This window comes from Prunus avium, chromosome 6, assembly GCF_965620075.1.
Source record: "Prunus avium chromosome 6, drPruAviu1.hap1.1, whole genome shotgun sequence".
Classification (NCBI taxonomy): Eukaryota; Viridiplantae; Streptophyta; class Magnoliopsida; order Rosales; family Rosaceae; genus Prunus; species Prunus avium.
This window is the reverse complement of record NC_142289.1, coordinates 5,738,140-5,764,454: the sequence shown is the minus strand read 5'-3', so window position 1 is coordinate 5,764,454 and position 26,315 is coordinate 5,738,140. Positions and strand designations below refer to the sequence as shown.

Below are 26,315 nucleotides of genomic sequence, written 5' to 3'. Positions count from 1 at the left end.
TTTTTTTTTCCATTATTTTCTTACCCAATATACAAGAAAACGAAAGATTATAGCTTAGAAGAGTAAAAATCAAGTGGGTTAGTAGTGGCTCTGCTTAGATGTCTTCGGGGGAGACTTATGCGAGTGCTCACATTGCTAAAAGTCAAAGTTGATTCATCTGCTCATTTCTCGTCCGTTATTTATGTCTTTTCTGGCTCTGGTTGGTAAGGAGTCACAGACCCAACCCAGCTGAGGTTTCAAACTTACCTAGACCAAGATTTTCATAAAAGAAAAGTAAACTCTTCTTATATCTATCTTATACGGCTAATAACTATTTTATTTTTCTTCGCTGGGCTATGAATAATATTATATAATAGTAACACACGTCCCATCTATTTTTATTTTAAAGCAGATGTGCTCCTCACCCTGACCTAAATTCCCCCTCCGCATAAATAAAAAATATTAATTACCTAATCATTTGTTGGAAAATGAATTAATCTCCACATCTTAAAATGGAGATTAAGCGATTAATTCCATTATGAGTTTTATATACATAATGATTGACAGCCGTCTGCAAGTGTGAGCAAATTCTCAAAAGCATCAAAGTGATATTATTTATTCATAGATTTCAAAGAGAGATGTAACAATGTCATTCTTTACAGGACCAGTGGTCTCTAAACTCTGCAACAAAAAGAAAAAGTTGGAAGTTTGAATTTTGAAGCCAGGAAACTGGCTGCTAGATTGAAGGCAAATCATTCTCTTACTTCGAAATTGTTTTCTTCATCCTACTTTTCCGATTCTTTACTTTATTAGAACGACGGTCCAAAGAGGAAGAATTACTAGAACATGAGAGAGAACAGTGACCGTTTACCAGTCGGTGAAGAACAAGAAAATTATGTTGACATTTGACAGGGACATCCATTTGTGTGGAACATAGTTAAACACCTGTCTAGATTGTCAAAGGTTTCTATTTTTGTTTGTATCTCCAGAATCCAAATTGAATTGCTATGTCTAGCATGCTAAAATATGATATTTGGTTTGAATATGTTAAGTTCTTCTTATTCTTCTCCATAAGGAGGTATATATAAGAATTTACATGAGTGCTTTATAAGGAATTAGATCCAGTAAAGGATTAGGAAAATATCTCCTAATTATACAATGATTTGACAACTATATAAAATAGGAAAGTAAATCCCTTAATTAACTAAGGAAATAAATCTATAAAATAGGAAAGTAAATCCCTTAATTAATCAAGGAAATAAATCTCCTTGATTAATTAGGAGACTCACTTCAACACTCCTCCTCAAGTTGGTGCATATACGTCACAAATGCCCAACTTGATAAGTGAGTCATGAAATTCGTAGCACCCAAGTCGATAATCCATGTGAATTTTTGAGAGGACGTATGAAAAGTAGAACATTTGGTGGTGTTGATAGAAGCACAAGTCCCGGTAGCTGGGTCAGCAGGGATTGACCGCATGCTTCTGTGAGTCTTAAGATTCTATCAACTGCATTCCTATGAGACACACTGTGCTCATGTGCCATTCTTCTAGAGAGCTCGTATTTCTTCATTCATGGCTTCTTTCCATTTTTGGTCTTCTAGTGCTTCAGTTACACTGTTGGGAACAGGTATGTCGGCTAACTGCTTCACAAAATGTACCCGTGACTCTGATAATCTGTTGAGGGATACATAATTGTTGATGGGATATTTCCCCTTTGCATTAAGATCTGCTTCGTAGTGAACTGGAGGTTTACCACGATTCTTCCTTTTTTGGAATCTAATATACAGGCTCTGTGCCTTCTGAATGACGTCCTCAGCAGGTGACTGGTGTGGTACTGGAGCTGAAGAATTCTCCGAAGCAGGCAAAATCTCATAAGATGGTTCAATTTCCTCCTCCTGATTTTGACAGCGTGGAGAAAACTGATCGTTTTCCTCTGGTGACCGGTCGGTTTGAAACAGCTTCTCTGACTACCAGTCGCTTTCCACTGGCGACCGATAGTTATGAAGCAGATTCTCCATGTTCGAAGAACTAAGGGGGGGCCGGTCGCTTTCCACTGTCGACCGATCGCTGATTTAGGAATTTGATTTGAGGAATTTGATGTAGGAATTGGATTTGGATTTGGATTCAGGTTGGAAGGTTGGGATTCGGAATCGGATTCGGATTCAGGTTGGAAGGTTGGGATTCGGATTCGAATTCGAATTCGAATTCGGATTCGGATTTGGATTTGGATTTGGATTTGGATTCGGATTCAGGTTGGAAGGTTGGGATTCGGATTCATATTCGGATTTGGGTTGAGAAACGATATCCATGGCAGCGGAAGGATTTAAGAATAAGAGAAAAAAGATGTGTTTAGGGTTTCGGGATAAGAGTAGATGAGGATGTGGGTATGATGATCTGAATCTGAACAAGGAAATTTGAGGAATTCGATACGACGGATTCGATACGAGGGATTTGATACGAGGGATTCGATACGAGGAATTTGATACGAGAGATTCGATACGAGGAATTTGATACGAGGGATTCGATACGAGGAATTCGATACGAGGGATTCGATAGGGATTCGATACGAGGATTTAGATATGGAAATATGAGGAATATGAGGAATACGAGATGAGGAATTTGATTCAAGGTTTGTGGTTCAAGAAAATTCGATACGAGGATTTAGATTTGAGGGATTTGGATTTGGGAAAAAATATGAGAAATTTCCTGTGAACACGGCTAAGGACACAGAAACCCTGTGAACACGGCTTAAGAACACAGAAACCCTGTGAACACGGCTTAAGAACATAGAAACTTCTCTTCAATTCTCTTCTCCCCCTGAAGAGAAGGGTATGTCGAAGTCAAGAAAGAGGTAAAATCTCCATGATAAAGAAAAACAGATCCTTTTTCACCCCCCTCCCCCCTTGAGGGGGGAGGAGAAATTTTGCTATGAGAATTTAGAGACAACCGAGGATCGATTGCTCTGATACCATGCTAAAATATGATATTTGGTTTGAATATGTTAACTTCTTCTTATTCTTCTCCATAAGGAGGTATATATAAGAATTTACATGAGTGCTTTATAAGGAATTAGATCCAGTAAAGGATTAGGAAAATATCTCCTAATTATACAATGATTTGACAACTATATAAAATAGGAAAGTAAATCCCTTAATTAACCAAGGAAATAAATCTATAAAATATGAAAGTAAATCCCTTAATTAATCAAGGAAATAAATCTCCTTGATTAATTAGGAGACTCACTTCAACATAGCATTCAATTGCTGAACCACAAATAATATTATCTTCATTTTAAACACCGTGTTCATTTAATTTGTTATCTATTGTTGAGATGCATAAGCAACTCCACATAGCACGCCCTGTGTAATATGATAAAAATACGAAGAATGAAACCCAAAGTTGGGAAATCTTTGATATTTTGAAGTTTCATTTACCCAAAGACTATCTAGAGATGCTATCAGACTGAATTCCATAGTACGAGCAGCAAATTGTAAATGCTGAAGGAGGTCTTCAACTTTCATTCATAAAAAATCCAGTACAAAATCATTGCTAATGAGTAACCTAACTGATGACAGAGAATGTGGTTCATCAAAGGCGCCTGATATTTTGTTCGACTAGCATAGCAAGGATGTTCAGAATAAACATGCACTCACAAACTTTCTCTAACATTTACAGTATTATAGTGTGCCTTCTACCATCAGCTCCTTTCGGGGATGAGTTGTAGCTTAAATATAGTGCTAGGTAGGCCCCCATGTAAAATAATAATGATGGGAGAATGACGAGGATGGATGCGAAACCAATAATCCGGGGTCGATGGTCCTATCAGTGGTCACCTACCTTGGTGGCTTGCAGGGGAGGAGTTTCCTCCCTCACTTCCAAGATCAACATCTTCAATTTCACACCCCTCTAAACTAACAGGAATATTGTTGACACTTGGTTCGGAGCTGGCATTGCTGCAAGTAGCAAGAGGAGAGTCCATAGCACTAGTAGTTTTGCTTTTTGCTGGTCTCGTTCTGACACTGTACACAGAGGAAGCCGGAACATTCGTCAAAACTGGCCGCAGATTACCTGTCATGCTTCGCCTTATATCCTGCATAAGCAAATTTCATAATTAAATTAAAAATTGCTTCGGAAAATCAAAGTTCTTTGGTTAAGGACACCAAGCATAGGCTGGATAATACTGAATGGATTGCAAGATCTGAACGCCAAACATTATGCATGTTATCCCATATATCATTATGGTCACTGAACAAGGTCTTAGCTATAAGTGAACAATGTGCACTTGAAGAAGGAAAGTGATGCATACCATGTGCCTCATAGCCATATCAAAGGACTTCTTTGAAAGGTTTCTTCCAAAGCCAGAGCTTTCAGAGGACAGAGACTTCCCAGCAGAACTGTTCTGAGTAGTGTGGTGGTCATATTGCTTAGGTGGTGCCAGTTTCCTCGAGTTTACTACTCTCTCAACCATTTGTGTTCCAATAAGTACAGGGTTTACATCATCACTGTCTTTGGAAGATGGTCTGCTTATGACTCGATGAGAGTTCCCGTTAGGAGTGGCACTACCATATGAAGCCCGTCCACTAGAAGGTGATGGCTGTCTTGGTTTTCCATTAGAATTACCAGCTATAACAGAAGATGACCTAAAACTTGGTGGTCCAGGCCGATCCCTAGAGGCTGAAGCTGGCCTTTGTGGCAGTGATGTTCTTAAATTTGGTGGAGCATCAAGTGAGAAACCAGGCATCTCAGATGATTTCACAGGCCTAGGTTTTACTGTTGGGGAACTTCCACGTGATGGCACGGGATTTTTTGAACTTGTGGGACGTAGCTTTGTTGCTGAAGAAGATCGACCAGGGGGAGCAGATAGGGTAGGTGCGATTGATGAACTTGGTCGATGGGTTGGTGTTACTGATCTTGATGTTGACTTGGAAGCTGGTACAGAAGGTCTGGCAGTTGGTGTAGAAGAACGAGCAATGGACCTAGAAGGAGTTGAAGACCTCACTGTAGGAGCCATGGGCTTAACGGATGATAAGGTGGCTCGTGAATTTGGGGTGGAGGATCTTGAGGGCTTGGTTGATGAAGGTAATGAGGACCGTCCAGTTGGTGTAGCAGATCTACGAGGAGCAGCTGCTGGCCCTCCAGATGATGAGGGCCTTCTGTTACCAATACTGGAAGAATTCAGACCAGATGTCAATGTTGGATGCTTAGATGCTATATTGCCCCTTGAAGTAGGTTCTGGTTTGATGTTTGCTAGCTGCAGCCCAAGTTATTGACAACATGACAATGTAAATTTACAACTCATGACTTGATAAGTAAAACCAAAAATCCCAAAACAATTCATAGAACACCTGCAGTTCTAACTAGGCAGACATAAAAGCTAGGGAAGATTCAAGTCATTGAAATCTTATTGTCTTATGAATAGAAGATCATCATTTTATGATCAATTAGTCAAATGTAGGAATGCTGCACATACATATCAGAAAATTAAACCAGGCCTATAAATATTAAGAACTCAGGTTGACTAGAGTCTAGAGTTCTTACCCTAGATTTCGGAGCGGATACATGGTCATTAGGAACCTCAGTCTGACTGATCGCAGTTTTCAGTGCTTCCGAATCCAAGGATGGAAAAAGTGGGGTAGCAGGGGGTGTAAGAAGCCTGGATATTAGAAGAGATTACCCATTACGATACCACAAGTGAGATGACATTATCATTATTCCAGAATCCAGACCAAAGCATAGAGATTAGAGTGAGAAATAAAAGTCTACAAAATGAACAAGAAATCCTGCTCTATTCAGGCTTAATCAACTTTTCTTAAATACAGTCCTTAGAAACAGAACACCCCCTGATTTAGCAACCCATCTTTTACAAACAAGTTTCTTCATCAATTCTACAAGTTATTAGATGGTTTATCCTAATCAGACGGCCAAATTACTCAATCAGTTATAAACAAACATATCATCAATGATTTAAGCTTTGACATGAACTTACTAATACTCACCAATCGTAATCAGATTTCTCATTCTCCGAATTCAAAAACTCATCCACTCGGCTCTTTCTCTGCGGCGCCACAGGTCCAACAATCCTAGAAACCTCTGAACCTCCACGGTTATCAGAATCTGCACAAAGTAAGCACAACCCATCATGCCCAAACAAGCAAAAAAACTAACAAATACCGAAACTTTTGAAACTACCAAGAAGAGCCCAAACGACGACGTACCAAGAGGCGCAGCAATAGCATCGAGCTCATCAGCGTTCTTGTTAGGAAGGAGGAGAAAGTTGGTATTTTTTTCCTTGTCCTTCTCGCGCCTTCGCATCTCGAGAAACAAAGCGAGCTCTTCATCTCTGTCATTCACATTCACCACCTTCCCGAAGCTTCGTTCTCGTGCCCTCGACTCCACGCTCACTTCCATGGTCGTCTCTGTAGCTCAGTAACACAAAGATTGCAGGGTAGAGAGAGTAGAAGAAGAAGAGAGAAATTGAGGAGCTTGGGAGAGACAGGGTGAGTTTTTTTAGCTGAAGTTCAGGTGCTGGTTTTTGTATTATTTTGTGATTGCTTTGACAAGAATGACATAGCCAGTGAGTCGCCTTCTCTGTTTTGGAAGCATTCAGATTTTTGAAACAAAAACAAAGCATCAGGAAATTAATATTTTAATGGAATATTTATGAAGATGGTGTGGATGGGCTGAGATGTGGAGATAACCACGAGAGTGCCATTGCTTCTGATTTTGCGAGAGACGTGGCTTTTTCCTAATCATTTTTTCGGGATTTCATTTTAGCCGTCCTCATAAACTGTAGACATGTGAAGATAAAGCTGTATTACACGAATTCACGATGCATGTGAAATGTGAAGTTTCATGTTGGAAAAGAAATGATGTTTAGGTTATTGAAATCTTAGATTTCCTTTAATAAGATTCTCGTGTTAGTTGAAGAAATCAGTCGATCATTTACCATTCTATTAGTTCATTTTATAAGATTCGGATTAGTTAAAGAGACTAACCAATAATCTACCATTCAATTAGTTCGTCCATAAGAATTTTTTGAAGAAACCAACCCACAGTTTACCGCTTTATCTTCGTTAATCTAGCATATTCCAATTAAAACTTGGCATGTTATATTTGTTTTAAACAGTCAATTTAACATATAACATGTTAGATTATCAATTATAAGATATTATATGTAATCACTAAAATTTAATATGTTATATTTATGCTATTAGTATGTCATGTTTAAGTTATATTATGTTATGTTATATATTATGAATATGACATTATATATTAGTAGTTCGATATGTTACGTAAATGTGAAAGTTTCACTGATATAATAATATTACTCTCATTTGCAATTGTTTCATGTGAAGATTTCAACTACAACTTCAACCACCGTACCTATGTTTTAGATTATCTAATGATTGATACCCTTTTGAATATTGATGATAAACAAGCATTAATTCAAGCTTCTCCCCTATATTTGCGTTAATCATACACCATCCAAAACCAATAAAAGATTGGAAACTTGCATAAAATACATATTGCTTGCAAAGACAGAAAAAATCTTATAGATAACATTTTCAATTCTTAAAATACACACGCCATTTTCCATGGAGTAGCTTGGAAGAAGTACAGGCACAAGAAGCTCCAAAATTATTCAGAGATTAGATTGATTTGAAGTTAATGACGAAAACAAGAGGGGCAATCTCGTGATTAAGTGCTAAAATAGGCCCATTTTACAAATTAGATTTAAAGCGAGCGAGAAACATTCCCATTCGTAATGGCACGTGCTGGAAGCCTGGAGCGTTTGACTCGTGACTCGTCGTCTCGAAACGCCGAGGAATTAATTCAAACTTTGGCGTTCAAAAGATGCCCATTTTTAAACGTGGGCTGTTGGATTTCTCGAGATGACCTACTCATCATCGGACGGCTGTTGTTGGTCGGCGAATTTAAAAGGGTCCTGCATGGCGTGGGCCTGCCTCGTGAATCGTGTGGTTTAAATTTTGGCATCTGCCTCAAAAATGCGGTCCGTGGGCCCCAATTAGATTGAGGATTATGGTGATTGGCGAATAACCTATGGCCCAAACAAAGCCCAACCTGAAAAGGATCAAATGATATGACCCCATAGCTTTTAATCCAGCTAAAATTTACTCCCAAAGTTTTTGTTTATTGTACTTTTTCCCCAAAAGTTTTCTGATTGTTTAATACTTGCTTAATTGCCGCTGAGGATATGGTAATTTTTTTTTAATGGGTTATTTTTATATGCCCGCTAGATTGTAATGAAACCCTCTTTCTTTTCTAGTTTCAATTATTGCTTGTATTATAAAAAAAAATAGAATAAAAACCAAACTTTTCTGTGAAACTGTAAATTTCGTTGATAAATATAGCAAATACAAGATACAAAGAGAAAGAACACAACCCCAAAGGAGGTTCTTGGAACATAGAAAATCTAGAAAACATAAAAATCAACATTTTGGATGCGGTAGAAATACATGTTTGGATCGCTTATGGTATGTTGGGTGGAAGTTTGTGAGACGTAAGCCATGTGCCACGCTCCATGTTTGAGTCCCATGTTTCTCTGCCCTTCTTCCTCAAGTCAAAGCCATCATGATGGCCCGAGCAATCAGTGCCATGCCAGCCAAAGGGATAATAAGACAAGGACGGTGACAGTTCTGAGAATATAAAGCATTTCTAGCTGCAGGAATAAGAACAATAATTGAGAGTGGTAGACAATCACCACCATAATTGCATAATCGCCACCATAATTGCTTCTGCTTGTATTGCTTTTGTTTGTTCTTCCAATTCACAGACAATAAAATTCCACACAAAATAAAAAAGATCAGCAACAATACATTTTTTATTATAAGCAACTTTGGACTTTTATTAACTACAACAGGCAACAGTTACAGGAAGATGATTTCATATACAGATGAATATAGCCACTCGGGCTCTTTTCTAACTAGAAAAACAAAATGCTCACTATTTTGGAAACCTGCATGGATAGCCATCAACTTTGTCGCAAGAGCCAAACACTCAGTTGATTTTTCTAGGGAGAGCGTCCATCAACTCGCCGTTGGAGAACCACTGCTCCAACACCTCTCAACCCCGAAGAGGCACTGCATCGGTGTTCAGTTTAATGACCCCGAAGGGTGGGGATTCTCCACTGGCAATGTGATCTGGATATGGGGGAGAGGGAGAATGGCAAGCATGAAAGCAGTCACCCTAAATATTCATGGCACACTGGAGAAGAATAGCAAGTCCCCTGAGGATTCTGATCATGCAGAACATTGTTCCTTTCACCTCAAAAATACCAGCTGATGAATGGGAACTGACAAAGCTCCTCCTCAGACAAGACACACCACACCTGCCCCAATAAATCTATAACGATGCCACAACATCTTCGGAAAGGGCATCAGCAAAAGGTGCTATCTCCCATATGTCCAAACCATAGTGCATGCACTAACGCCTTAGAACTCACCTCACATCTGAATCTGAAGCATAACTTTGAATTCACCACCCTGTGCTTGAAAAGGGACATGCTGCACAATACAGAGATGCCTTATTGTAGGTTATGATTCTTATGAAGAGAAAAAAAAAATTATGAGGTTGTTATAAACATAAAAGTCAAATCTGGCACATATTTTCCCAGGGAAATGTGAAAGACTTCCAACAATCAATAGTCCAGATGATAATACATTTCTCACCTGAGAAACAAACAAAGGCCTGAAGCATGTTGAAACAATAACCAAAAAAATCTAGGCACATGAAGTTCCAACAAGAGCATTTGCTCCTTCGAACTTTCCGTTTACAAGAATATCATAAGTAACGTCATCAGGTACAAGGCCTCTGTCAAGCATCTCATCATGCAACCTAAAAGCCTCTTGCAAATTCCCCTCCTTGAAGTTCCCAGCAATCAAAGTACTATAAATATGAACACTAGGAGTCCTACTCCTCTTATTCATGTCTTCCAAGTTCTTGCGTGCATTCTCTAGCTGTCCTTTGTTACAAAGGCCATTTATCAGAACTGTATATGTCTTGATATCAGGTACAATTTTCTTCTGAAGCATCTCTGAGTAGAGATCTGTTGCAACTTGTAACTCACCCCTTTTTAGCAATCCATTGATTAGTGTAGTGTATGCTTTCAAATCACAGGGAATACCTTCACTTATCATTTTCTTGTGCAAGTCAAGAGCCGCTTCCATGTTATTTAAATTCTGGAAGCCCCAAATCATGCTACTGTAAACAGCTGTATTTGGAGATAAACCAACTTCAAGGAGTTCTGAGAAAAGTTTACGGGCAGTTCCCATGTCTCGCCTTTTGCAAAAGCCATCAATGAGGGCACAATATGCAGTAACATCCAATTCAATACCCTTCTTTTTCATATCATTCCACATTTGCAAAGCAAGATCAATTTGATTGCTTTTGCAAAACCCATTAACAAAGCTGGTGTAAGTGACAACATTTGGGGAGACTCCACCTTCACACATTTCTCTATATACAGCCAGTGCGGAATTCATGGCACCCTCCTTGACAAACCCATCTATAATATTATTGTAACTCATACATCCAGGAACGAAACCCCTCTCAACAATTTTATTTAGCCTATCACTTGCCTCAGATGTACGACCAGCTTTGCACAAGCCATCAATGACAATGTTAACTGTGAATTCTGTGGGGGTTATCTTTGCAGCCACCATATTGTTAAAGACATCAAGGGCACGCTTTATATCACCTTTCCTGAAATAGCCCTTTATCAAAATAGAGTAAGTGAAGACATTAGGTTTCAAACCTCTTTCAAGCATCTCCAAAAATACACTGTGTGCACGTTCCATATTCCCTATTCTGCAATAGCCATGTATCATGCTGTTGTAGGATACTAGATTAGGTACCACACCGTTACACACCATCTTATCCCATAAACTACAAGCTTCACTTACTTTACCCTCCCCACAAAGCCATGATAAGAGATTATTATACAAGAAAACATTATCAACGCCACACTCAACTGCCTCATCAAACAACTTACACGCATCTTCCAGTGACCGATATTTCAAAAATCCACGCACCAAATCATTTACAATGAAGACATTAGGCAAAATATCCATATTTTTCATCTGGATGTAAAGCTCATAAGCCTTTTCCATATTCCCATTATGACAGCAGTATTCTATAAGAACTGCATACATAACCCTCTCTGGACTAAGTCCATCCTCAATAATTATATTGAACAAATCCAAAGCACTCTCCAAATTCCCTTGCACACAATAACCCTTCATTAAGCTTGTTGCAACAACCAAATTAATTGAGTGCCCACAACTTACCATTTCATCCTTAATCCTTAGGGCTTCACTCATATTCCCTTGCTTTACACAAGCCTTGATGATGCTAGTAAACGTACCCACGGAAGGAACCCACCCCATTTCTCTCATTTCCTTCAACAACTCCACAGCCAAATGTAAATTGGGTTTGCTACAGGCAGCCTGAATAGCAATACCATGGGATGCTGCATCAAGTTCTATCCCTCTTGCCCTCGCCTCTCTAAAGTACTCCTCTGCCTTATTTGGTTTCCCCTCTTTCAAGCAAGCAAGCATCATCACATGCAGAGTGCCACGATCACCTCCCATTCCTCTCAAAACCATTTTACCATACAACTCCCGTGCATTCCCAATCATTTTTCTCCTAACCAATTCTGCCAAAAGAATATTCATACACGTAACACAAGGATACAACTCAAGCTCTATCATTCTATCAAAGCAATCAATCGCATAGTTGATTCGATTGGCTCTAACATAACTTTTCAATAAGTAGCTAAAAACCCGAGATTCTAATTCAAAATCAAACCTTTTAGCGCAGTCTACCAAGCGGTCGAAAAAGACTTGCGGAGCAGGGCCTGAATCACCGGAAGCGTACTGGTTAAGCAAGATTTGAGCACGCACACGAGTCTCTTCAAAGCCAGTCAAAATGTGCAGCAACACACAAAACGCATCGACACCTTTAAGAAAGCCTCGCTCTTTTTCAGCCCACATGAAGTGCTCCAGTGCCGAATTTGGTTCACTCCTGTGGCTTAGGAGAGTGCTTATCACCTTGGTTTGTGTTAGTTCCGAGTCTCGTCCAAATGGGTTTTCGTGAAAATCGATTTCTGATGTGGCTTTCTCAGGAATATCAGATTTTGAAGTGACTGACTGGGAAGAATTGGTACTCGGATTGGGATTCTCCGACAATGGTGATTCTAAATGGGGCTTAGGAAATTGGGTTTGTGAAGAGAGGAATTTAGGGTTTAAGAAAGAGAGGCGACGTAGTGAAGGAAGTGGCGAGGAATTGAGCGAAGATTTCATTTTTGGGTTTCTGCAAAAAAAAAAAAGAGCAAAACCAGAATGAAGGTGCTTTGGTTTGGTAGCGAGACGGACGAAGTGAAAGTAACGAGGTTGATGACGACAGAAGCTGTGGCGCGAGTGCTTGAATTAGCTGAGTTTTCATATACTAGGGCCCCTCAGCTAATGGCTATAGAAATGGAGATATTCAAAATTCCGATTTCAATTTTCAGTATTTACTACTAATCTCAATTTGTTGACCACTTATTTTGTTCATTAAATTCATTTTATCCAGCAAATAATTTGATGTAACACGGTGTGTTTTTTTTATAAAAAAAATATGAGTAACACAGTGTGTTGGTCGAGCAAATTTGATGAAATAATGTAAAGTAATTCTAAAATTATTTACTTCTAAGTAATTCATTCGACATGAAATAATTTTAATCATTTTGTTGAATAAATGTAATTTCAAATGAACTTTTAACTCAAGTGACATGAGACGAGATAAAAACGATACATTTAAAAACACAACAAGAACATCTCCAGCAATCCAAGAAAACTTGATTTCATATCTAAGTATATAATTTTGTCTATGCCAAAGGGCTCCATCTGCGACCTTTTCAAGAGTCAATTGAAGATTGCAGCCAAGAACCATAGCAAATTGGAAGTACACAACATTTTCTTTCTTTTTCAAGAACTTGATGAGCAACTTTATTGCTCTTCAAAAATGACCATGTTCTGAAACAATTTGCATAATATGACAATAGAAAGAACCTAGGATCTTAGATTACATCATCGATTAAGAAAAAATTAACCGAAATGTGAAGACTCAATAAAGAAAAACGTGGTAGCAAAGAATATACATTTTAACTACGTGCAATTTCCTGAATGTTTGATCAATCAAGCATCATCAGCATCGCTTCCACCAATCTGAGCTTCCAGAGCTATCGAGTAGTTGCTTCCATCAGGACCAAGTATCTGGAATCTGCTCAGCAACAAAAGAAAATTCACTCCAAAATTTTTAATGCAGCGACCAAAGACATCAGTTTGGTTTTACCTCTCAAGGATAAATTTCCCTTCCTTGTACTTCTGGCTTTTCTCCTGTGCAGCCTCCTAAAATTGATAGCCGAAAAAAGAGTTCCATACAGCGATCGTATTGATGAAAGTACTGCAAATATCAAAAAACATAGTTTTGAGGAAAAGATCTTACGTATCTCCACCCCACCATTGAGCCACATGAAACACAAAATATGTCAGCAACAGTATGTAATCCGGTAATCATGATCCGCTCTTCTTTCTCTCCAAGTGTGACATTAACACTGCCATACATTGAGGAAATTAAAAGGTCAATTCAGCATTCACATGTGCAAGCTGCATATGATGTGAGTTATGCACCCTTGGTAGGATTCAAGTGAATGGAAATGCGTTTGAGATAATCCACATCACCCATCACATAGCCAGGAAGTTATTTAGTGAAATCTGGGAGAACAACATTCATAAGATGAATTCGTACACTGTCACTGGATTCTATTTACCCCCCCCCTTTTTTCATCCTCAAAAGTTAAGCTTTCAAAATTCATCAATGGGAATGTATTCTCTAGCCTACATCAGACCATGTTTCAATTGCAGATACAACTCATTCCATTAGCTTGGTGGACCAAGAAGCAGCATGTGCACATAGCATGACTAGGAGTTTTGGGGCAAGTGAGACCAATATAAACTCACATGCCCGTGACCTTATGAGTACACACACAAGCATGCAAGCTTTGACAGAATCGATTTCAACAGTAATTACACTTACACGTTATGAAAAAGATAAGCCTTTCCATGTCTGCTGTGAAACGACTGGAACAAAACAAAATCAGAGGGTTAGAATGTTGCTAATCATTCCCGATATCAAACATAGACATAAAAGAAAAGGAGAACAATGTTTATAAGCATCAAGCAAGAAGTGGAAAAATATCATTTGATATGTCATGACTCATGACAGGACAAGAGAAAAGTCCTGGGGCCTCCACATAAACAGGACACGTAAATATAGCTTTCTACAATAAGTTTCAGATTGCAATATTATATCTTTATCGAGATATTCAAGCTACTTACAGTTAAACAGAACTTAAGCGACATTGAAGTGGGGAAATCAATATTTAAAGAGCTAGCAAACTGAACCATTTTAGTCTCCATATGGTCAAAGTTCAAACCAACAATAATGCAAATAACTGGGACAACATTTTGGTCTAGAGTTAGACCTTAGAGAACAGAGACACCACACCTATCTCACCCTCCAGCCGGAATTAACAATTAACCCAGGAAAAGTGTAGAATAGATTTCTTGGACCTGAATTTAGCAGGAATTAGAGATCCTGAATTCTTCTCTCCAGCAAGTAATCCCACCATCGTGTTTCTAGATAGGCATAGTTTAAACCTAGAGCATCATCATAATAGTTTTACTGATGAAGATTCTAAATCTTGAGCATTTTTCATATCCAGTCATCAAGCATATAGGCCATTTCACATGCAGCAAATGTTGATTGTGATGAGCAATAAACCTAATTTGGAAAAGAAGCCCAGCAAAAAAATACGAGAAGAAACCTAGAAACAACCCAATGTTTGAGTTTCCCAACCTCAAGTAGTTTGAACATGACCCATCACTATGTGTTATGGTATAACAAAACAACCACAAAAATCTGAAGTCCCATTTGACCGCAATGAGACAAGATGCATATCCAGGTTAACCCAAAACAGTACCTCCTCAATATCTTATGGACAGAGCCCCTTAAGTTGCTTCCCTTTCATTGACAGACTTATCAGTTACTGGGACTTAGCATAATAAACCCACACAAACTAAATTCTTTGAATGCCATACCACCAATAAATTTCACATAAAAAAATTGCCACACAATTTTAGATATCCTATCATAACAATGCATCATAGAGTTCATGAATGTATAGGTGGACTACACATGCAATAAACAGTAAAACTGAAAGAAAAAAATTTGAGTTATGGGGCAGATGATTTCAGACCTTAGAGAGTATGTCATCAACAAGAGCAAGATGGGTTTTGCAGTGCTTGCAGCTGTAGATGTTTCCTTCAAGACTGATCGCAAACAGCCTTCCCATGTCGTCACTCTACACCTCTAGCTTTCTTAATTTATTTTCCTAGAAAAACACCAAGATCGGCAACCATATAAGAGAAATGAGCATACCAAACAAAACCCAGAAATCAAATTAAACAGAAATTTGAGAATTTCGAAATTATTTTAAACTTGCAAATGAAAAACGCAAAAAGGGACATGCTTTACAATGCAGACATGTATAATTTTATGATATGAAGAAGAGCAGAACGATGACGCATTCTGGGTTTTATCTGATCTTTACCAGTAGTTACAGAGGGAGTAGAATAGCAACGAAACCTTCCATTGAGTTGGGACGAGGGTCTGCCCGCTTTAAACAGAGAAGTCCTTTCCGAGTACAACTGCAAACTGCAATAGAGGCACCTTTTTTTTATTTTTTTTTTATTTTCATTTCAATTTCTATTTTCTTCTTCTTTTTCTTTTATATTTTTAAAGTAAAACATTTTACCCAACCAAAAAAAAAAAGTAAAACATATAATTAAAAATACCAAAATTTTAGTACAAAATTAGAGGTCTGATAAAATTTTGAAAGACTAAAACTGAAACAAAAAATAAATACAAGGTAAATATCTACTTGTTGGGCAAGGTTTGTGGAGATTATGTTGTGGGATTGCTTAGTTGGTTCGTAAGTGCTCTATAGTCTCCGATCCTCATTAGAGTAATTAAGAATGAATGAAGAGGTATTATTTATCACATTGTGAATCTAGAGATTACTTGTCAATGATCTTGATTCATAGTCAAATAATGTTCTTAAGTCACGGTATGACAACATAAATTTTAAATTCTCTCACAAGAAAAATTGATCATTTCTTTATTGCGACCTCCATAATATTTTACTTTCATTAATGTAGAGAAGTTTGAATTTTGATATACTTTGCACAAGTTTAGAAATTTTACAAAAGAAAAAGTACCTTTATTTGGCGGGGAAAAAAAATAAAATAAAATTTTGTCGCCGATGGGGTAAAAACACACAGTGCGAGAGGGATTGGAGCTTCTTTTTCTTTTTCTTATTTTTTTTATGAAAACTTATAGCTGTAAAAGCGAAGAGACAGTGCGAAGAAAAACCCAAGGTTCAATTGCGAAGAAAAACTCATTCTTTTTAGCTATGGACATGCCATGAGCGGACATGAGACTAATTCCAAGAAGGTGCCAAAGGACACAATAAACGTTTCACATTACTGACTAGACCAAGCAAAGAAACCCATTTCGATAGGAGAGGAGAGGCTCTCTGCCATTAAGAAGACATCTCTATTGACTCACACTTTCATATGTTTGGGAAAGCCTTATCTTTTTTTTTTATTCCCTGATTTCATGTAAGCCATTAACCAGCCTGGTGGGATTGTTTGTTATACATCCAATCCAACTAGCCATGGCAACTTTTTTTGTTCTCTTCTCTCTTTCCATTGGCCAAAAGCAAGTGACAGAAAAATAGCTCATAGTGAATTGTGTGCATCTCTTGAATCAGAAAGTGCATTCTTGTTAGTTTCATGATCAATAGGCAAAGGTGCACATAAAAATAACTAAAATTTAAAACCATAATAGAGCTAAAACAAAGAAACTTGATTATCCTGGACCTCTGTTGCTAGTTGTATGCGATGATGAAGAACTGATGAATGCACCTCTAGGAGAGTCAGAAGTTGCAAGATTCATAATTTGATTTTCCTTGACAAACAAAATCCAATCAGATGGTGCTGCCATGACATATGGTAAAAAATATAAGGAGTCTACAAAGAAGTATGTTTTCCCTTTGAAAAAATGGGATCCGCAAGTGATGTCCAACTATGAAGAAGAAATTGTGTCTTGGGGTGTTCTTTTCTCAACAGCGCCAATTCTCTGAGGAGGCCACGCAATGTGGGTAACCCTTCCTTGAACTAGACCCAGAGGAATCTGCCAACAAACAGCTTGTCTAACTTAGCTAAAGTGTCGGAAATATAGAAGACAGCCTAAGTTAGCCACATTTGCAATATGATCTGATGCATTTAGCTAAGTCACCAGCACAAGCTGCATGCTTACTATCAAATACGTAAAGTTAAGAATGTTCAAAAGAAACTTCTGAAAGAAAAGCCCAGTGTACTTCAAACATTACTTAGATTCTACAGATGTTTCCAAATGACAACAAAAGCAGCTAGCATAAGCTCAAGTTGCCAACTTTTTTTCAAAATGACAACTTTTGTGCCATGCCAAACTAATTATCTATATAGCATTTGAATTTTATCATGTACAAATAATCTCATTTTGGAGCCAGAAGGTAAAGTAATAGAAAAATGATTTACTTCCTACTCCACGTTATAAATTTTCTGAATAATACATACACAAGCAGAGTTATTTGACATAAACTAAGAAAATTCAAATATCTAGTAGTTAGTGTATGGTTCCACATCCTCGGCGACACAATCAATAATGATGATCATAATGATAAGTTATGATATCATTAAACTACTTGTTGTTAGTGCACAAAAGGGAAACTTACTGGGCCAAACGATCTTGAATCCAAGCTAGAAGATGAGTTGTCTCCCTCAACCCAACAATGTCCTTCTGGAATTTTCAGCACATCATAGGAATGACGAGTTCCAATCCACTCACCAGGTAATGCAGTTATTCTCTTTATGTGCCTCTCCTTGTGATTGCTTGGGGAACTGCAAAAGGTTCCAACAAGCCTAATTGCTTCTTATAATTCACCATGCATAAATGGTATTCGATCTGCATTGGGGGCAAAAATTACCTGAAAACAACCACGTCACCATGTGAAAACTTGTAGTTTTGAAGACACCGTTTCTCCACCAAAACATAGTCATCTGCAACCACACCACTAAATAAGCACCATCACAATGCACAGAACAACAATTTGTTTGAGGTATCTCTCAATATACAAACCAATTGGCAAGCCCATTAAAGAAGTAGTTCCAGGATTTAACGTAGGCGACATAGAGGAACCGCGCACCGGAGCAACACCCACAAATCGATCTGAAACATAGACACCTATGACCCCACATGTGAAAAACTTGTTGGCAAAACTCCACAACGCACTCCGAGTTCCCATGTCCGAGTTTTTCAGCAAATAATCACATTTCAGTAGCAAAATGGAACCATCTGTAACAACTACCATCAATTTCACTATACAAAAAAGAGACAGTTCATAGATTAAATTGACAAACAAAAAGGCAGAAGCAGAGGTTTTTGACAGCACATCTAGCAATTATGGCGCATGAAGCAAACTACAACTTTCTAAGTCTGTGATATAGACTGAATGTGCAATGCCGATAAACGTCAAAAAGATTTAGACGAGCAAATACGCTACCCAATCTCTCAGAGACAAATAATCAAACACCTTGTAGACTTGATGGACGAGAGAGAAAGAGAGAAGGTTACTATTGGAGTAGAGTTTACCAGTTAAAGTTTTAGATTAGCTGTCGGAAAAGGCTCCTTCGCCGGTGGGAACCTTGTCAATGGAGATAAGGCGGGAGTCGGAGGTCGCGTGCCGTCGTTGGCCCTCGTGATTTGGGGGAGGTGGAGAAGCAAGTATCGAATCGAATATATGTCGGCTTTTGAGATATACCTGACAGATACTTTTTGCTCAAGGAATTTGAATTTGCCGATTTGGGCCGTTGAAGTTCCAAAAGTGGTAATTGGAAGCCCAATTCACACATCAGATGGTTTTGTAGTTTGGCTGTTCTTTTTTAAATGATTTTTTTTTTCAACACCCAAACTACAGATACTTTCATTATTTTTTAAAATTGGTTTTAAATGGTTTTAACAAATTTAAAAGAAAGCAAAAAAACCCTTATTGAGTATAAATTGATGAAATTGAAATATCGTGACTCTTTTTGATAATAACCTCGTACCTTTTTTTTCCCTTTAAAAAAAAAATAATAATAATAATGACTCCATACCGAGAGAGGTTATGATATCCTCAGCCCCAAAAAATTAAAACTATTCAGACATAATGGAAAACAAAATATCCAAACCAAATGGATACATATCCTCAGCTTATCACAACCGCTCTTGATATGTAACAGCTCAATTTTTTGAATATTTGTAACTGTAAAATCATGTATATAAATAGAGAAGAAAACCTCAACACAGTTGTGTGAGGAAACCTGAATCTTATAATATGTATAAATAACTAGGCTTAACGGGCATCGGATTTGGATATCTTTTTTTGGGTTATCCATCAAAGTTTTGTACTCAAGATATCTATATATAGTTACATTGGATGGAGAGATTCGAATTTTCGATCCATCTTCAATCATTATTTCATTCTCCCTCACCACCTAAGCTTTACCCCAACGACTTTAACTCGAGATAAATTGTTTCACATTCTGGAAAGCAGGAAAAGCTCACATGCTCTTGCATATAGTAATCTTTTGATCGCATTACAAACTTTACAACATTAAGCAGTGCAAATCATGATTAAGCTAAGTAATTAACGTACACAATTTTGAATTCTACAAATTCAAAACCCAACATGATATGCACATAGAAAACAGGTACTCAAGAAGAGGTGAAGGTGTCAATAATGGTAGTGTGGAGCGGGTCACTCAAATGGGTAGCCCAGTTGTTAAGTGGACCCTTTCCAGTGACAGCAGCCTGCACAGCAAACCCAAGAAACCCGATCATGGCGAGACGGGCGTGCTTGATTTCAGCCAATTGAAGAGTAGCCTTCTTTTCTGGGTCCGAAGCCAGGCCCAACGGGTCAAAGAACTTGCCACCCGGGTACAGCCTCTTTTCCGGGTCGAGCTCAGCGTTCCTCTGGAACTCGATGTACCCGATCACCAAAACCTCGATCCAGATCAATGTGGTTATAGAAAACGGCAGTGGCTGCCCCAAGTAAGATGACCCTTCGATAAGCTCCACCTGTACAAATACGTCAACATAATTAACGGGACTGTGATTTTAGGCCATTACCAAAATGTGCACTTGGACCGACAGAAATTATGAACAATTCCCACCAAAAAACCTATGAACTCCTAGTCTTAAACTGCGGGTTTGAACTTGAACTTTTAAAATAAATCGTACCTTCCCTGCGTCTTGCCATGTGATCCCAGTGAGCGACTCAACAGTGAGAGCACCGAGAGTGGCGAGCATGGCCCAGCGGCCATGGATGAGCTCGCACTCGCGAAACCTCTGCAACCCAAAAACTTCATTGTAGGGCTGAAACGGCGTCGACTGGACATCCGCGGTTTCGGTTCGGGTCCCGATAACATCACCCGCCAAGTTCTTGGCCAGGTTCTGGTCCAGCCCGTCGTAGTCGTACTGGAGATACTCCGCGGGTTTGCCCAACCCGAAGGGGTCGAACCCGTAGTCGCCCACCAAGCTCCCGTCCAGCCATTCCGGGGCCTTGGCTCCCGGGTACCAAAGCGGTCGGTCGGTAGAGAAAGTGGACTTCGAGGCCTTCTTGGGTTTCTTGGTCCCGAATCCGAACCGGGCCTGGACCCGACCCGAGTTCGAGTACACGTCCGGAAAACGCGTCCCGATGAATGAGGATGTAGCGGCGGCGCCTGCGGTGGTGGCCATGGCTCTGGGCTAACGTGCACCGGGAGGTCGAGATTGCAATGTGTGTTTAAGTGGTATGGAAGAATTTGATTGGATTTTTATTCGGGGAGGGAAGTGAAGTATTTTATCGGGCTCGAATGGATTATCCGCGGGGCGGGTTTGTGGACGTTGGATTGGGAAGAGGATCCATCTGACGGCAGTGAGGGTCTCGACCTTATCTTTGCCTTATCCTGATGGTGGTGTTTGTGGGGTCTCGGAAATTGACCCCAAGGGACTGTATCCTTTGTCCTGGAAAGTGTATCATCGTGTCACTTCTTGTGGTTGAAGTTGCAAATACCATAAAAATCTAATTGGGTTTTCTTGTGGTTGGCTTGGCACTTCCTCAGTTTATTTCTTATATTTCAAGCGAATAGTCCCTTGCTTATTTATGTGAGATGGGTTTTCCCAATCCTTAGTCCAACCTACTAATCCCAGAAGATTAGACAATCAATAATTAGACCCTAACGAAGAACTTAGACTATATTGATGTTAATGGGATACTTGTTCGTAACAGCTAGTTCAGGCCCAAAAGTTGGGCTTGTGGTAATAACTAGGGCCCGGCATCTGATCCCAGAAGACTCGAGTCAACTCAAACTCACAAACTCCTCCAAGTCTCAAGTCGAAAGTTGGAACATGACATGGCTTGCTAAGCCCACACGTGTCGGCTAGCGAGGGGTGCCACAAGATATATACCTTGTCGTTGCCTGTATGGGATAACTTGGCGGCAATCATCGGTATACTATGCATCGCGGCACTGCCCCACTCCCAAAATTAAAAACTTCCCGTTGATTTTGTCGTGTTAAAATTTCAAAAGCAAAAGAAAAAATTATTTAAATTTCTGGTTCTAGAACCTTGGAAACCGGGTGTACCGGTAAAAGCAAATTCTCGCCGCTGACTCGTGCGGCGGTAAACTATTACAAGTATACCGGCTGGTCCGGTCACTTTTATCAAGTTCCCAATTCTCTCTGGTTCTACTAAATTTTCCGCTGTTTTTCTATTTCTCTCGAAGCTTTGGTTTTCGCTATCTTTTGATTCTCTTTCTCTCTTCGGTTTTTGGTATTTTTCGTGGTGGAATTGCCGGCCGATTCCGTCTCTTAAAGGTAACGCTCTTTTCTGGATCTGTTTTTCTTTTTTATAACTTCTGTTTGGCTGCTGAGAAAATTGAGGAAACTAAGAGAAGGTATAAAAATAGTTTTTATTTTTATTTTTTTCTTTCAATCATAAACTATTAGTGGTGGTGAAGTTTGGCCAATTAAGTTGCACATAGGAATAGTTTGCTTTTTCCTTTTTGAATATTCTAGTTATTTTTTGGGGTGGTGGTGGTGGTGGGAAGGGGGTTTGGGGGGGTGTTTAATAACAATAAATAATGTAATTATAATTATAACTGTATCCTAATTATAATTATAATTATAATTGTAATTATTAATAATTATTATGATTAAATTTCCTGCTATATGTGTGCGGGCGTTGACTTGTATGATTGGAATATTTGGTTCTTGCCCTGATTGCTTGAGCTAAGATTAGATGACATGTCCTGTGTAAGATTGGAAATATGATTTGAATTGCTAATCTTGTGCAGACACTGATCTTGTAACAATGAGGGCTGCCAAAGGTAAGGGGGCAGCAAAGATCTCCAAGGAAGCTCTAAAGCCTGTGGATGATGGGTTAGTTAGCCTTTTATGTTTCAGTTGCATACAATTCTTGCATTTATGTTGTTTTTGGGGTGCAATGATTCTCTAAAGAGTTTGTCCTGCAAAAGTTCTCTCTTTTAAGGTGTTAGTTTCATGGCCATTGTTGTGGTCACTTGTTCTACTGATGTTACATACTCAATGGTGTAATACATGTCTGCATTTGTATGATAGTGATGTATTGTATATCTCTATTATTTTCAGAAGGGTTGGGAAGCGGAAGGCTGCTGCTGCAGATGACAAGAGTAGCAAACGAAAGGCCAGGAAGGAGAAAAGGGCCAAGAAAGACCCCAACAAACCTAAGAGGCCGCCTAGTGCCTTTTTCGTGTTCCTGTTTGTATCTGCTTCTCAATACTTTACTTAGTGTGAACAACCAAATGTTGTATCGTGAAGATTTATCTGAATCATGATACGTTTATGTTACAGTGAGGAGTTCAGGAAGGAGTTCAAGAAAGAGAACCCCAATGTGAAGGGTGTAGCAGCTGTAAGTAATCGATGGCTTCTCCTTATGTAAATGGATGTAGGATCCTTGTCCTATATGATGAAAAGAATTAACTTGTTAATTGTATTCTGCATCTGAAGGTTGGAAAAGCTGGAGGAGACAAGTGGAAATCCCTGTCTGATGCGGTATGTATTCTATATTAATTGTTTTTTTGTTTGCATTGTGGAACTGTTTTCCACTTTGGGAATGACTCATTTGATATGCCTTCAACAAGTTCATTCGTTTGTGGATACAACTTCTGTATTTTTGCTTTCATTTTAAAAAGACATACATGGTTTATGTTAGTCAAAATCGAGTTTTAATATCTACTTGATTCTTGTGAAGTTTGTACCATGTATCGCTTACCTGTATTTCTCACCATTGTTGGAAAGGAAAAAGCTCCATATGAAGCCAAGGCTGCAAAAAGGAAGGCTGAGTATGAAAAGCAGATGAAAGCCTACAACAAAAAGCAGGTGGGTGTACTCATGTGTGTCTAGAGGCTAGCCTCGCCTTCTACTTAGAAGAAGTATTTGGTGTTGGCTTGATACATTTTTTGATTGCTATTAATTTTTCACCTTTATTTTATTCACAGGAGAGTGGGGCAGATGATGGTGATGAAGAGTCAGAGAGGTCAAGATCTGAGGTAAATGATGAAGAGGACGAGGCTAGTGGGGAGGTAGTCCCTTTCTATATTCACTCTAAATGGCATTGACTAGAATGTAATCAATAGATGCTTCTGTCTTTGTAGAAACCTGATGAAGTGTCAAAATAAGTAGGAAGTATTTGAAAAAAAAAATTGAAAAGTAAAAGAGAGTAAGAAGTATGAAGAGCGTATTGCTAGACATGATTTTGTGGTCAGTCGCTACAGTTCCAACCATGAGCTAAGCATAATTTAGGAACTGAGTTGTGATGTAGAATGCAGTGATTGTGGTTTGTATTTGTATGTATCATGTGCTATTCCTAGTTCATTCTAACTTTTCCATCGCTAGTTATGATGCAAGCATGCATATCTTGTTTCTTCATAGGAGGGGCAGCCCCCGGAAGAGGAGGAAGAAGAGGAGGTGGAGGATGAGGAAGAGGAGGATGATGAAGATGATGATTGACACTTTGTACTCCTTTACATGGACACAGTGGTAAATGGCACTTGGAGGAATCTAGATTTTGAATGTTATATTAGCTCAGCAGGTTGTATGTTATGACCCCCAAAAAAAGAAAGCTCAGGTAGCATGTGGTGTTTGTTCTGAAACAGGAAACAATTGTTTTGTACTGCTGTGCCTATTGATGTAATTACCTGTGTAATCAGCCAGAGCTTTCCTCTATTAGCTAATCGTACGTAATCTTCGGTTTGTGGATTAGCTCATTTAACTAGCTGCTATTGCTAATTTGACCCCATCCCATTTGAGAATCATTGACAAAATGGTCATGTTACAGAATGCTAAATTGATATTTGCCCCTCCAGATTTTGTGTAAGGAATCAGACTTGAAAATCGAATTTCAGTTTTAAGGCAAATGCAACGCATAAAAAGCATAAAATGACTCGGTAATTGGTATTTTCTGGGTTCTTTTTCTCAGTTTACCTATTTCTGAGTGGTTTCATCAACTAATTTGTTTTTCAAGCTAATTTATCAATACACACGCCCAGGCCTAGGTAGTGGTTTTGGAAAGTAACAGCACACGTTAGAACCAATCCAAGTGAGAGGCTAAGCCAGACGCAGGGATCAACTCATCTTGTTTATATGGAGTTATTGATACCATATGAAAAAAGAAAAAGAAAGAAACCTCAGGTAGCATGTGGTGTTTGTTCTGAAACAGGAAATCTTTCCAGATAGTTCCTCATGAAGTTATTTTTTTTTAAATTTTTAAAGCGTTTGCGCACAGGATTTGTTTGCGTTTCATTGATGACTAGCCCCTTTGTGCCAATTGGTTTTCTTTTTTCTTTTTTCTTTTATTTTCAGAATTAAGAAAAGATAACATGGGTAATTATGTTCCATAAAAGTAGAACTTATTATCTGATTTTGTTTCTAATTCTTTTTTTTTTAATATGAAAAATATGAATTTACCATATTATCCTCATTTAATTAATAATTTCAATTCTTAATGTTTGAATTAACCAAGAGTATTTTATGGTATTTTGAATGTTTCACCGTTATCTGCCTTTTGCTTTATATTTCATTGATGATTTACAAATTTTCCAAATTTATTTTGCTCCAGTTAACATATTTGGTCATATGAAAATAATGTACGTGTACATATGATGATTACATAAGAGAGATGGATCAAAAAATTTGCAGCACAAAAGAAGAAATACTATATGGATCGATGTTGCTCTAAGGCTGTTGGTCTAGTTGATGATCTTAATCCTTGGTCTTGGTCTTGTCTTGATCAGGCATCAATTCAACATGGAACCTACACAACGGGCATGAAGCATTTAGACCAAGCCAGGTCTGGAGGCAAAGCGGGTGGAAGTAACTGCCCTTGCAACTACAAGGCACCTTTGGGGCTTCCTCACCGACCTTGAACTCTTGGAAGCAGATAGAGCAGTTTTGGTCGTGAGAGTGAGAGATGGTCACTCTTGGCATGGCCTCTACGGCATTCTTGGATGCCTCTATCGGATCAACAACAACTGGAGGAGTAGACCGCCGTGCATATCGTCCGCGCGGCACCCTCCAGCTGCGCGGCTGTCGTACAGATAGTGTGTTTCTTGTATGGCGACGACGGCTTTCCATTGGTTGTGGGAACGATTGCACGATCAAGGAAAACATGGTTTGTTTGGTTGCTTGCTTTTCTTTGGTTTGAGTTGAGAGAGAGAGAGAGACGAAATTATGTAAAGGAAGGAGGCTCTCGGATGATATATATAGGTAGAGAGAGAGAGAGGGGTAGTGGGAGGGCTTGATTTTTCTTGCTTGCTCGTCTAGTAATTTAATGTCAATTCCTAATTCCGTAAGGGCAAACAAGCCAAGCCACTTTGGTTTCCCTATACAATAAGGAAAAGCCTATCCCGATTGATTTTTTTTTTTTTTTTTTTTTTCTGTTTTTGAAAAATGTAAAAATAACAACCCCGTAATTGAAGAGCCTTAACTTGTAGCTGGAATTCTACGTCCAAAGCCGAATCACAATCGCCGGGGTAAAACAAAATGGACAATTGGGTCTAAAGAAAAGTCGAAAAAGGAAGGGGAAAAAATATATTCCATAATACTTTACTGTA

At 38.7% G+C, this 26,315-nt stretch overlaps 6 protein-coding genes across 9 annotated transcripts; 1 reads left to right on the top strand and 5 right to left on the bottom strand.

Moving 5' to 3' along the window:
* Window positions 1–3,468: 3,468 nt before the first annotated feature.
* Window positions 3,469–6,607, bottom strand: LOC110770489 (uncharacterized). The gene is made up of 5 exons (XM_021974633.2): window positions 6,196–6,607; window positions 5,977–6,094; window positions 5,519–5,633; window positions 4,287–5,231; window positions 3,469–4,070 (listed from the first exon to the last, which is right to left on the bottom strand). Exons 1-5 carry the CDS (start codon window positions 6,386–6,388, stop codon window positions 3,810–3,812), a joined length of 1,632 nt encoding a protein of 543 aa, XP_021830325.1. The 5' UTR covers window positions 6,389–6,607; the 3' UTR covers window positions 3,469–3,809.
* A 2,195-nt stretch (window positions 6,608–8,802) lies between these two features.
* Window positions 8,803–12,454, bottom strand: LOC110770500 (uncharacterized). Its single transcript, XM_021974645.2, has 2 exons — window positions 9,670–12,454; window positions 8,803–9,504 (listed from the first exon to the last, which is right to left on the bottom strand). Exon 1 carries the CDS (start codon window positions 12,298–12,300, stop codon window positions 9,721–9,723), a length of 2,580 nt encoding a protein of 859 aa, XP_021830337.1. The 5' UTR covers window positions 12,301–12,454; the 3' UTR covers window positions 8,803–9,504; window positions 9,670–9,720.
* Window positions 12,455–12,944: 490 nt separating this feature from the next.
* Window positions 12,945–15,807, bottom strand: LOC110770506 (protein yippee-like). The gene is made up of 6 exons (XM_021974655.2): window positions 15,654–15,807; window positions 15,300–15,434; window positions 14,078–14,121; window positions 13,487–13,595; window positions 13,334–13,389; window positions 12,945–13,261 (listed from the first exon to the last, which is right to left on the bottom strand). Exons 2-6 carry the CDS (start codon window positions 15,393–15,395, stop codon window positions 13,177–13,179), a joined length of 390 nt encoding a protein of 129 aa, XP_021830347.1. The 5' UTR covers window positions 15,396–15,434; window positions 15,654–15,807; the 3' UTR covers window positions 12,945–13,176.
* Window positions 15,808–16,914: 1,107 nt separating this feature from the next.
* LOC110770504 (Peptidase S24/S26A/S26B/S26C family protein) lies at window positions 16,915–19,039 on the bottom strand. 2 transcript variants are annotated; one of them, XM_021974649.2, is made up of 5 exons: window positions 18,797–19,039; window positions 18,284–18,523; window positions 18,132–18,204; window positions 17,880–18,045; window positions 16,915–17,296 (listed from the first exon to the last, which is right to left on the bottom strand). In XM_021974649.2, exons 2-5 carry the CDS (start codon window positions 18,513–18,515, stop codon window positions 17,189–17,191), a joined length of 579 nt encoding a protein of 192 aa, XP_021830341.1. In that variant the 5' UTR covers window positions 18,516–18,523; window positions 18,797–19,039; the 3' UTR covers window positions 16,915–17,188. The 2 variants fall into 2 exon arrangements, with proteins under 2 accessions (XP_021830341.1, XP_021830342.1); XM_021974650.2 differs by having other exon boundaries at window positions 18,284–18,499; window positions 18,797–19,037.
* Window positions 19,040–19,726: 687 nt separating this feature from the next.
* LHCB4.1 (light harvesting complex photosystem II) lies at window positions 19,727–21,009 on the bottom strand. The gene is made up of 2 exons (XM_021974648.2): window positions 20,426–21,009; window positions 19,727–20,263 (listed from the first exon to the last, which is right to left on the bottom strand). Exons 1-2 carry the CDS (start codon window positions 20,921–20,923, stop codon window positions 19,901–19,903), a joined length of 861 nt encoding a protein of 286 aa, XP_021830340.1. The 5' UTR covers window positions 20,924–21,009; the 3' UTR covers window positions 19,727–19,900.
* Window positions 21,010–21,873: 864 nt separating this feature from the next.
* On the top strand, window positions 21,874–24,465 carry LOC110770505 (high mobility group B protein 3). Of its 3 annotated transcripts, none has more exons than XM_021974653.2 (8): window positions 21,874–22,041; window positions 22,521–22,605; window positions 22,837–22,962; window positions 23,056–23,113; window positions 23,212–23,256; window positions 23,503–23,583; window positions 23,703–23,786; window positions 24,136–24,465. In XM_021974653.2, the coding sequence occupies exons 2-8, from the start codon at window positions 22,538–22,540 to the stop codon at window positions 24,211–24,213; spliced, it is 540 nt and encodes a 179-aa protein (XP_021830345.1). In that variant the 5' UTR covers window positions 21,874–22,041; window positions 22,521–22,537; the 3' UTR covers window positions 24,214–24,465. The 3 variants fall into 3 exon arrangements, with proteins under 3 accessions (XP_021830345.1, XP_021830346.1, XP_021830344.1); XM_021974654.2 differs by having other exon boundaries at window positions 21,880–22,041; window positions 22,834–22,962; window positions 23,703–23,753; XM_021974652.2 differs by having other exon boundaries at window positions 21,880–22,041; window positions 22,834–22,962.
* The last annotated feature ends 1,850 nt before the right edge of the window (window positions 24,466–26,315 follow it).

Bases quoted from the DNA above. Each gene is read 5' to 3' on its own strand.
- LOC110770489 (XM_021974633.2), bottom strand. From the start codon at position 6,388: ATGGAAGTGAGCGTGGAGTCGAGGGCACGAGAACGAAGCTTCGGGAAG. The intron at 6,095-6,195 runs GTACGTCGTCGT...TACTTTGTGCAG, and splicing joins TGCTATTGCTGCGCCTCTTG to ATTCTGATAACCGTGGAGGT. The intron at 5,634-5,976 runs GTGAGTATTAGT...TCTAATATCCAG, and splicing joins GAGAAATCTGATTACGATTG to GCTTCTTACACCCCCTGCTA.
- LOC110770500 (XM_021974645.2), bottom strand. From the start codon at position 12,300: ATGAAATCTTCGCTCAATTCCTCGCCACTTCCTTCACTACGTCGCCTC.
- LOC110770506 (XM_021974655.2), bottom strand. From the start codon at position 15,395: ATGGGAAGGCTGTTTGCGATCAGTCTTGAAGGAAACATCTACAGCTGC. The intron at 13,596-14,077 runs GTAAGTGTAATT...AATGTATGGCAG, and splicing joins GCTTATCTTTTTCATAACGT to TGTTAATGTCACACTTGGAG. The intron at 13,262-13,333 runs GTAAAACCAAAC...GTTGCTGAGCAG, and splicing joins GGGAAATTTATCCTTGAGAG to ATTCCAGATACTTGGTCCTG.
- LOC110770504 (XM_021974649.2), bottom strand. From the start codon at position 18,515: ATGGTAGTTGTTACAGATGGTTCCATTTTGCTACTGAAATGTGATTAT. The intron at 18,046-18,131 runs GTAATTTTTGCC...AACCTTTTGCAG, and splicing joins GGTGACGTGGTTGTTTTCAG to TTCCCCAAGCAATCACAAGG. The intron at 17,297-17,879 runs GTAAGTTTCCCT...GTTTGTTGGCAG, and splicing joins ATTCAAGATCGTTTGGCCCA to ATTCCTCTGGGTCTAGTTCA.
- LHCB4.1 (XM_021974648.2), bottom strand. From the start codon at position 20,923: ATGGCCACCACCGCAGGCGCCGCCGCTACATCCTCATTCATCGGGACG. The intron at 20,264-20,425 runs GTACGATTTATT...GTATTTGTACAG, and splicing joins CATGGCAAGACGCAGGGAAG to GTGGAGCTTATCGAAGGGTC.
- LOC110770505 (XM_021974652.2), top strand. From the start codon at position 22,538: ATGAGGGCTGCCAAAGGTAAGGGGGCAGCAAAGATCTCCAAGGAAGCT. The intron at 23,584-23,702 runs GTGGGTGTACTC...TTTTATTCACAG, and splicing joins AAGCCTACAACAAAAAGCAG to GAGAGTGGGGCAGATGATGG. The intron at 23,787-24,135 runs GTAGTCCCTTTC...GTTTCTTCATAG, and splicing joins AGGACGAGGCTAGTGGGGAG to GAGGGGCAGCCCCCGGAAGA.